Source organism: Oreochromis niloticus, linkage group LG11 (genome assembly GCF_001858045.2).
Source record: "Oreochromis niloticus isolate F11D_XX linkage group LG11, O_niloticus_UMD_NMBU, whole genome shotgun sequence".
Classification (NCBI taxonomy): Eukaryota; Metazoa; Chordata; class Actinopteri; order Cichliformes; family Cichlidae; genus Oreochromis; species Oreochromis niloticus.
Window position 1 is genome coordinate 8,127,728 of NC_031976.2, and position 11,229 is coordinate 8,138,956.

The 11,229-nt window shown below is 40.1% G+C and overlaps 1 protein-coding gene across 1 annotated transcript in view; it reads right to left on the reverse strand.

Moving 5' to 3' along the window:
• Positions 1–7,191: 7,191 nt before the first annotated feature.
• The window catches only part of sntb1 (syntrophin, basic 1), a 38,079-nt gene continuing 34,041 nt past the window's right edge, over positions 7,192–11,229 (reverse strand). Inside the window, exon 8 of the mRNA XM_003443700.5 lies at positions 7,192–10,081. Coding sequence (XP_003443748.1) covers positions 9,989–10,081 — 93 coding nt within the window. The 3' untranslated portion in view covers positions 7,192–9,988. The remainder of the gene's footprint in view (positions 10,082–11,229) is intronic.

An 11,229-nucleotide genomic window follows, 5' to 3' on the forward strand; every position in this document is an offset into this window, starting at 1 on the left:
AGAATGGATAAGATAAAAAATGAGTGCCTCAGAGCGACAGCTCAGGTTGAGCAAAGTAAGAGATGTTGAAATAGTTTGGACACGTGCAGCACTGGTAGGAAAGAGCAAGATTCATGGATGTAGTGAAGGAGGATATGCAGAGGATCAGCTTAGATGGAACAGATGATCTCCTGTGGTGAAGTTAAAGGGAGCAAGCTGGAAGAAAAAGCTGAAAGACATCTCTTTTGCTTAATCGTCTTCTTTAGAATATGAATTATTTGACATTGGATAAACATCACTAAAACCTGCTCTGTATTCAAGATGAGAAGTAGGTGTCTGACTGATGGGTCTAATGAAAGAGGCCTTCAGAAGAGTCCGATTGATGTTCGCTGAGACTAAAACCAATCAGGCACCTTTTATCAGGCGAAACTTAAAAAAAACATAAAACAAGTTTTATGTCTCAGTTTTTCAGTTTCTATCTCAGCGGGATTATCATCATCATTAGTAAAGGCCACAGACTATGTTAAAAGGAAAACAAGTCTGAAATCATCAAGAAAAGGGAGGAGGGTCAAGGAGGTTTAATTTAAGAATGACCGTCTTTGACTTTATGAATTGCGGCTCCATTATTCTACAGCCAGAAGTGTATTTATAAATATTTAATGTAGTTTTTATACTGTGAATTTTCTGGTTAAATTTCAATGGGATTGTTGCTGCTGTTGGTCTGTCACTGTGATCAGTTTACACCAATAAGCGTCAACATCAAAGTCGCCTCCCTAATGATGTGTTGTTTTAACAAAAGAACCCTGACGCACTGGGGCATGGACTCCACAAGACCTCTGAAAGTGTCCTCTTGTTTTGAGTCTGTGCTTTGGTTCACTCACCCCCTCCCCCTTGTTTTTTTGTTTTTTTTTTTCGTAAGTGTATTGTCCTGCTGGAGTAGGATGCTGTTTTTAAAAAAAAAAGAAAAAGTCTTTATGAATGTTTAAAAAAAAAAAAAAAAAGCCTGGAAAAGCTGATATTGCAAAACCATTAGCGAATAGTTGCATATTAACGCATTCGGCTGACGTGCACTAGCATCTGCATTTCTTTTAGGTTCGTCTCCTGAAGAAAATATCTAGCTCCAAAGTCTCTGTAACACAAAACACTTACATTACACATCATGATTTAATTACATTGCTGATGTGAAGATATTCACTGGTGCTGCTTTAAAGCGCAGCAGTTATATATATTTCCAGATTAGGAACTGCTCCCAAAGCCTCTTTTTTGACAAATATTACTGCACTCAGTCTTGTCTTTGTCACAAAAAGAGTTTAATGATTTGCTTTTTAATGTTCTGCCTGCAGGTGTACCTGTGTTTCCTCTGTGCCTCAGCTCAAATGTCCCCCCCCCTCCCTCCTATCTTTTATAGAGCCTGCACCCCTTCCTCTTGTTAACATACACATTTTGACTATAATACTGACAAATGAGCAAAATAGAGCTGGGCATGCCTCCTCTGGGTCGTTGGCATGGATTTTGCATGCACCCCGTGCATCATTGAGTTCCCTGATTGTCCACAGGATATCTTGTTACAAGGTGCACAGGTTCAGCTGAAGTAGCCCTCTGGGAATAAAATGATATAATGACACAACACAATGTTTACGTGTAGTTTGAAGTAGACGGGATTATCACTGCATCAAACCCCCGTTGGTTCTATTTTTGTGACAGCGTGCTGTACCTTTGGGATCCATTGGAGTGCTCAAGAAAGCAAAGTACACACTTATCCTGTGCTTCTGTGCAGGTTTATGGTACAGAGGAGAACACAGAGCGTCCAGTGTGTGAGTGCGTGTGCGCGTGTGTGCGTGTGTGCGCATGCGATAGAGATAGTGTGCATTCTGGGGCACTTGGCTGTGGCATCCTGAAACACTACTTTGTCTCACTCACATGCATCCCTTCATCACCCCACATCCTTTTTTGTTTGTCATCACGTTCCCAGAGACTGGCACTTTGCACTGCGTATCATATTTGAACTTGGAGAGAAAGGGGGCGGGTAGATGGAGTGTCTCTCCTTTGCTGCCAAAAACAGTGAAAGGTTGTGTACAGTCAGTGGGAGTACATAGTTTCATGAGTTGAGGGCGTGCATGTGTATAGGTTACATGGAGGCGGATGTTTTTGCAGTAGCAGACCTTGAAGAAGAGCCCTCCTTAAGAGAGAGGGTCACAGCAGCATTACCTCACAAACATGCTCTCTATCTGTCTGATGCTGACAGACGGTATGGTTTCCTGTGTTTGTGGACAGGATGTGCATGTTGTTGAGAAGGTTACTCATCCTCCTCTGGTCTATTTACAGATAATAATAGGGAGAGGGTGAGGAGATGACCCAGTTTTTCTTCTCTTGCAATGCCTACAAAGTGTTCTTTTGTCTCACAGCCATTCTTGCACTGCCTCATTTAAAGCACATCAGTAACCAGATTCAGAGTCGTTGAGTTATCAGTTCTGATATAACTTTAGTAGGAAACTAGCCCGAAAAAAGATATTTTAAAGCCAGCAGGGAAAGTAAGAAGAAATAAAACTTATATTGTCAAGATTTTGATTAGAGAAGGGTTGCTGGTCACTTTATGGTCATTAAAATACAACATTCCTCAGATTGATCTGTGACCAGGTTCCTGCCTTTTCTGGCATCAAGGTCACACAGCACCCAGTACCGATGTCTGTCCCTGTGGATCGTGGATCTAAGGAGCAGCAAAGCAATATTGTTGCTGGTGTAAACTGTGCAGGCCGAGCCCAAGCAGTCCCCCTCTCAGATCTGGCTCTAGGACATGGATGCAGTTTCACTTTTCTGGGTATGGCATTACAACTCCTACTTTTTGTAAACCTGGAGACAACAAACCTATGATCCACCAGTGCTATGGTTAAAGGAAATATAGAAACTTATTTGGGGCATTTTAACAGCATATGGTTTAAAAAAAAACATAAACATCCAGCAGATGTGATTTTGACCCTATTACTGTTGTCTAATGCAGTCTGACAAATGTACAAAGCAGTAATGTCCTTAGGGACTCAATAACTCATCACGCACACACACTCATCAGGATGTGAGATAGGAGCTCCTGTTGAGGTACTTCTTAGTAATGAAAGCATTGAGAATTCCACTGAGCGCAATCCCATCCTTCACGTCGCACTTGAGGATCACCTTCAACAGTTCAATACATCCCCTTCCCCTGACAGCCTTTGTGACATTATTGCATATAGCTTACAAAAAATTTGTAAAATACTACCGTAGTCAATTCTTCAGCCTAAATCAAAAGCCACTTTACACCTGTTTAATCCTGGAATGATTAAGTATTTATTGCTGCAGAGAGAACATGACTAAAATATGGAGAAATCAGACATTTTTTTTAGAGCACTCAGGATTTCTGCCCAGTGCATATGAGATAGTCAGGACACAGATTTACGAGGTGCATTACAAGTGCTACAAACAAAGATACACAAGTAAGTTTTATGGTGGCATCATGTCTTAATCTACGTTGTAATTTTTATCTTTGCTTTTAGAAATAGTTTGAAGTTTTGATAGCAATTGAAATCCAGTACTGAGGCCTGAAGGGAAGCATCACACAAACACTAAACCAATCACCAGTTAGAAACTTTCCATAAAATTTTAAGTTGTTAAACATTTAGAAATTTTGAATCATGATGACTCTTATTATGGGAGCTTCTAAAGACAAAGCAGCAACGACAATCAGCCCTGCCAGCTGTTTTATAGGACACCTGGAAAAGTGTTTTTAAAGTAGAGTAGTAGTAAAGTAGTAAAGTTTTGGAGTCTATTAATAATAATAATAATAATAATAATAATGATGAGGTCATCACGACTTGTTTAAAAAACAGACTCACCTCTGTTTTCTATAAAATTAATGTAGACCAGAGAACTACTTGAATGTCTTATCAACTATCAGGCTGGTCACAGGTTCCTTTCTGTCGTATTTTTCAGCAACAGAAGTTTTTTGTGTTTCCCTTATTTCACAAATAAAAATTTGCCACGGCATGTGAAAGCGTACCGCGTATGTGGCCGGTCTATAGCCACACCCATAAAATATGATTAGGTGGACCAGCGATCTCCATCTTGACCACTGTATTCAAGACGATGGGACGACTTGGTGGCTAAACCACAAACCCGCTCACTTTGCATTTTTTTTGTTTATGAGAACACATTAATCTGTTGAAAGACATAATTACCCACTAATGACTGTATATTTCTAAGTAAAAGATTATAATTTTCTATGAAATAAACTAAAAAGATGCCTGACTGTACCTTTAAAAAAGAGAAAATATTACAATGACTTTAAATGAATGGTAATTTTGCATTACGCATACTGTTAATGTAAACAAGGATTACTTTGCAAACACATTTGTCATATCAACTTAACATTGTGATAATGTAATGTGGTTACCTTCAAGTGTTATCTGCAACTTAAATGCATAGTGATTCAAGGGCACAGACTGTCTGGAGCCTCATGCTGTATTAAAGGCAACAAAGTATAAACTGCACTGTGACATTCATGAAGCCACCATGACAGATTTAGTGTACCTTCACTTGCAAACTTGGGTTGTTCTTTTTTTTACTATAGTAGTTAAATAAGAATAAAATATTTTAGTTGAGTTTGTTCAGTTAGAGAATGTGCAAGTGGGTGTGTGTATGATAGAAAGGGGCCTGTCCATCACACACACACAAACAAAACTCTTGCAGGTCATCCCATGAATCGAAGCGAAACATACTGTCTATTCAAGTATTCTGCTGTCTGGATCACACCATTCGTAGTCTGTACCTCTGGACCATGACTTTTCAGCATTACATGCCATTCAGCCTCACTCTACTTCTTTTATGTTACTAAAGTAAGGACCCGTATAAAAGTTTAAGTTTCAATCCAGAGATCCAGAGATTTCACCTCATAAATGTATAAGTCGATTATTGACTTTAGCCTTTTGCGTGCCTTCTTTTCTTCATCCTACATGCCCCGTTCTGTTCCGCCAGCAATTCTGATTCCAACTCACACAAAACATACAGCAGATTTGCAGGTTACACTCTTGCATGCAGCCAAATGCAAATACATGCAAACACGCACGCGTAAGCGAACGCAGGACCTGTGAGGACCTGCCACAGCTGAGGAATGCAACAAGAGGCTCAGCCAAGAGAAAAGCTATTCATTCAGAGCCCCTTCACGCCCCCTCCACCCACACACGCATTAAAAACACACACACACAAAAACAAGTTTAGCGGAATGCGTTTGCATGCTGCTGAGAGAGGTAGCCACTGAGTGTACAGAAACACAACTTTGGGCAGCTCTCACACACAAACAGACACACAGTTTATGACTGATTGCTAATTGATTTGGCACTTTTCCAAGCCCTTAAAATGAAAAGCTGAAAGCCTCACTCAATACGGTCCATTCTCTCACTCTCCCTCCGCGAGAAGGCTGGGCACACGCAAGCCTTCACGTTTCTGTGGTTTGGTGCGTGCACAAAATTTCAACACAAACACCGTCGGTCCGTTTGTGTGCGTTTTCAGGTATTAAGCTTGCCACAAACACAGCCTTGTGCGCGTCTCAGTGGGAAAGCTGACCTGTGGAGAAGTGATTTTCTTTCATATGATGCAACCGTTACTATCTGCAGACGTTTGGTGTCCTGCTGAGAGTCTGACTTCTGAGCTCAATATCGGCTCGAACAGAAGGGGAACGCAGATAAACACAAGGAGCTTTGGAGAGGTGGGAAAATTTACTGGCAAAGGATGTCGGCTAGTAAACAATGTTGAGAGTTATTACTTTGTTTCAGGTCACATCAGCCTCGGAAACACCGACGTGTCAGTCCAGCTGCGTGCGTGTGTGTGTGGAGGAGGAAGAGAGAAAGGATGCTACCTCATCACCTAGGATTCAAGTAAACAGTGTCAAGAGTTATGGCCGTATTAAGTGCAACACACAACTCAACTGCTCCATGAATCCTATCTGCTGAAATAGCCAATAAAACACTTTCTAAGTAAAGCTGATCTGCCACTAATCAGAGATGGGCAGTAACGCGTTACTTGTAACGCGTTACTGTAATCTGATTACTTTTTTCAAGTAACGAATAATGTAAGGGATTACTATTGCAAAAACGGTAATTAGATTACCGTTACTTTCACGTAGGAACGCTGCGTTACTGCGTTACTAAAACCGTGATTTTTTGCGAGAACGTCTCATGACAGTGACGTAAGCGAGTGCGACGTTCGTGACAATATATCGAGTGCGGGACAGAGTGTAGCATGCAGCGTTTAAAGCGTGGAAGTACTGACCTTATTTTGAGTTTGATTCCATAAAAAGTGACAAAAACATTAGTGTCCGTTGTGCGTGGGAAGAAAACTTCTTTTTACAGCGAAAAAACCCCTAAACTTCCAAGCAAGCACCGAGTGTACTACGACGTAATGTGAAATTCACAGAGAAACTCGCGGATTCTTCCACTGACCGCTGCAGCACACCTGCACCAGGGTAAACCTCCTCCGCCTACCCCAGTCCTGCTTTACAGGTGAAAATAGAGCAACAGGACCGCTAGTCTTTGATTTTATTTATTTTCTGCTGTGTTTTACTTGCATCTATTTGAAAGAGTGAGTGTAAACACAAAAAAATATTTTATTTTATGTGCTGGAATGTGCAGAAAATAGGTTTAAATGTTAAACAAATTTCTTCCAGTCAGAGAATGTTGCATATAATTTAATTTTTGCTTGATGCATAAAGTTAAAAGATTAAAACTAATAAAACAAGTTTTAAAAAGAGACTTTTCCATTTGATTACATTTTGTATGATGAATTATGCAGAAAAAGTAGAATTGGGCTGAAAGATCTATCGCTTTATCACCTATTCAGGTTGTAAATCGTGTTTTTAAAAAGTAACTAAGTAACTAAGTAACTAAGTAATTGATTACTTTTGAAAATAAGTAATCAGTAAAGTAACGGGATTACTTTTTGGGGGAAGTAATCAGTAATTAGTAACTGATTACTTTTTTCAAGTAACTTGACCAACACTGCCACTAATACACTGTAATTTAGCACGCTGCTATTCATCCCAACTCTCTGCTAAAGTCAAACTTGGTTTTCGCTGCACTGCAGAGAAAATATTTACAGGTTGTGCTCAGCTTGAGCCCGAAGCTGAAGGAAGAGACAATTCGAGTGGCTCCATCATAACATCATAAATAAAAATGAACTGAAAGCCAATATTATCAACAGATTTAATTTACATTTTAACATGGCAGTAGTGTTGATTGGTCCTCAGCGTTAATGAGCAACGAGTAAATCACAAAGGAAGACAATGAAAACAAACTCATCATGTCGCTGTTGTTAAATACATGATTTATGTGCACAGTTTGAATTAAAAACTAAGCTTTTCATGGTGAGTGACAGTACAGTAGCTGCCGAAGGCATCGGAGTATTCTACATATCAAAGCATCCTTTAGTCAAAGAGCATCTCGCCGTTTGGCATTATCAGTAAGTGCTGGATTATCGAGGTGTTACAGTGTCTCTTTTACTATCAGTACAACAGAGATTTCTTCTACAGTGTAGTAGGATTACAATCACAGTGTGTATGTGTGTGTGTGTGTAAATGACCACTGGAAATATTTCAGTGTGTTTATAATATAAGGAATGCAAACACAAAAATACCACACTTTTAACAGCCATCATAGAAGTCACACTATTTCATGCTCACCCTGTGATCTCTGATTCACTTCTTTTATAATTCAAATATTTACTTTCTTCAGATGTTTAAAGGCACGAGAAAAGAGCCGGCAGCCAGCCTGTCAGAGACAGAGCGGCATACAGTTGATCTGCTGCATGACATCTAAAAGAATAATGAGCTGCGTGGCGGCTGCAGGACTAAAGCAGGATTGAAGACCATGATAGCCAACTTGTTTTTTCTTTTTTTGACAAATAATACGTGATGGGAAGTTTGGGGCAAACTTTAAGTTTCAATACGAATACTGAGAGTCACTAGAATTATACATGGCAGGTATTTTCCTGATCGGGTTGCAGTTTGTAAGAAAGAGGTGTGTTGGGAAATTGTCGGCCCTGGAATTAAGACGAAAGGAGCAAAGCAGCATCATCACGTCTGATCGGACTGGATGCTCTTAGTCAGATCGTTTGAAATGATGAGAGGTATGACTCAGTTTGTTAAAAAGATTTAAATGAGAAGGCTCACTCAGTCATTTAAACATAAGGTCACAGACCACAGCTTAGCGTAAAAAGAGGAAGCACCTACACTGGGTCTGTCCAAAGGTTCTAGAGCTGACTTATTAACACATATCATGTGTTTATTGTGTGAAAGCATCAAGTTATTGTTTTACAGAGTTTGCATGTCAGTCGAGTTCTTAGCTGCAGTCTTTTCAGACTAAATCACTTTTACCATAAGGTCCATTTAGCAACTGGTAACATTTTCTCCAATGGCATTTTGTGGAAAAATATTTTTCCCTCAGATGTTGAGGTTACAAATAAACTTTATTATGTAAGTTTAAGATTAACTGTTTTCAGGCAAATTCTTTATTTTTGGACCAAGTTAGCCTCACTCTGTCCAAAGATAACAACATCAACTTACTAGCAGAGTAAAGATTAAACAAGGAAGACAGAGCCAGGCTAGCTGTTCATGCTGTGCTGGAATACTACTCAGGAAAATAACGCAAAAACGACTCACTTGAATCCAAGAAAACGGCTCAAATAATGGTATCCTACTTACTGAGTTATTAACATAAAGAAGAGGATGGCAGAAGAAAGTAAACATTTAGTTATTGGTAAGAAACCTGTGGTTAGTGGTGCAAATTCATGCATTAAACATTATCTTTGGGGTTTAATTTGTCATGCTGTTTCCACATTCTGACTTTTAGTTTATATTTCTGAGCGAGGTCATCGGGTGTGCGTTGGACAGCACTGTACTGAAAGGTACCAACCCACGGGCACACGTGAAGGGCTCAAAAAGGTAGAGAAACTGAAAATGCGACTTCATAAGAGGTCTCAGTTCTGGCAGAGCTTTTGGATTTAAATGCATTAGTAGTTCCTAATAAAGTGGTCGCAAGTGCTTATAGCAGTCATCTCTCAGCAAGAGCATCAACGAGCATATTTACCTAAAAGATTAAACTGCTGCTTTAAATTATCTGCTCAAAATAGATTTTCCAAAATACTCTACATATCTTATTTAGCTGTAGATCTATCAGGGATAATTTCATCAAACGCATCCCTACGCCCTGAACGTAAAACTCCATGCATGTAACGCTAATTTAACTGTCAGATCGCTGTCAGCCACCAGACGCTTATTGTGTGCAGTGTGTTAAAAGAATACAGTGACATTTTGAATCAGAATGAGCTGTCACACTGTGGGAATCCGAGCCGCGGACTGTGGCGACGAGCTCCGATGATGAATGCCGACGCTGCTAGCGAGACATCTCAGGGGACGCTAATAAAGACAAATGCGCAAAGTTTTTCCACAGTGTGGAAAGTGTTTGTGGAAGAAAAATGACAAGTGAAATTCAGAATGTCCTTTCAGAGCTAATGGTAAATAAATTATTTAATTGGTAAATGGAAGGCAGTTTGCCTGGTATTTTGATTGAATGGAAAGTGAATTCATCCCAGGCCTGCTACACGTGGACAATCCTTCCAAATCCGGACGTGACAGCAATGCCCGATATTCTCCTTTCCACATGTCCTTATGTCATCCTTCTGTATCTAGGCCAGTCTGAACTTTCCTCCGTGTTTCTTCAATCAACATTTCAGTCCATGTAGCCCTGACAGAAAGTCTGTTAAGAGCACATTTTCACTTTGATCTCTTTCTTAATTTTTTTTTCTTAAACATAGAGTTGGAGACTCCATACAGAGTTTGATTCCCAGATTGAGGCTACATTCGCTCAGCTCGGGTTTCCGACTGAAGGAGTTTGAGGTGATTTTACTGCATGCAGGCTGCAGATAGGCGGACAGACAAGGTGGAGTTCTGCTTTGAAAGAAGTTTAGATGTCCGTTTGTGGAGATGCCGTCAAGCTACCAGACCCAGGCGGGAGATCTTAGCAGAGAGGAAAGAGTGGAGGATGAAGACGATCGGCTTTGGACACGAGTGGAGGTCCAATTGCTTTATAAGGAAAAGAAAAACAATAGGATTAAAAATTAAAAAACACAGCTGGGATACAAAGGAGAAACAATGATCTATGTATATTAAAAAAAAAAAAAAGCTGAACAGAAAATGAATCTGCATGTAAAACCAAAAAAATATACTCTAACTAACTGCACACAAATGGTTCTCCATGTGGCAAGTATTAGACGGCCCTAGCTGGTGCCAAGCACACACAAGTATGCACGCAAACACCACATCACTATGAACAAAGCTCTCTCATAGCCTGAATCAACAGTGGGTGATTTCACCGGTACCATGACTCATATCCTGTTCCTGAGGTCAGTGGGGAGATTTAACCTATAAATTCACACTAAAACTACTGTTTAGGTGGTTAACTGTAACACTGCAGAAACAAGTGAAGCCAGAGCAGATCTACATGTAGCTACACTGTGATTGGACCATAAAGCTTGGCTTGATATTACACACTTTCTGTATGTGTATCTGTAACAAAATTAGACAAGTTTAGATCCTGCTAAGTTCACAGTACAGTACATAGTGTGTGGAAATAAAAGACTCCGAGCTATCTCCTTTTTCAAACGATGAGCTAATGAGCCATCAGCCACATCCACAAATGCCTTGGGATTCCTCTTATAAAGCCTATAGCTGTGCTGGGATTTCAGAAACACTATAGACACTAAAGCTGTTTCTGCTAAGGTAGCCAGCAGTGGGTTTTGATTCAAAGCGCCAAAGTCTTTGCTTATTTGCCATCAGCATAAACGGAGCAGTCAAACGCTAGTGTATCCGACAGAAGTTCTACACAGAGCTGTATGTGGACTGTCACAGCAGATCGAGGCGTTGACATAAACGCCTCCGTTTCCAATTTCTAAATCCCATAAGCCTGGGGAGTCTATATTATTTCACCATCACTCTCTCTTTCAGCGTACAGTAAATGACATGGCTTTATGAGTGATGTAAAAGCAATGTTGTTGCTCTGGGTAAACACTTTTTAAGGGCTGGGGAAAGGTACTCGATAGGCACATTAATATTCACATAAAATCCAACCTAAACCACACTGATGCACACATTGGTTTGGGTTTACACTCGGCTGTTTTCTGGTCCTGAATTACTCGAGGTTGGCCTCTGAAACATGAGCCACCTGGACATCT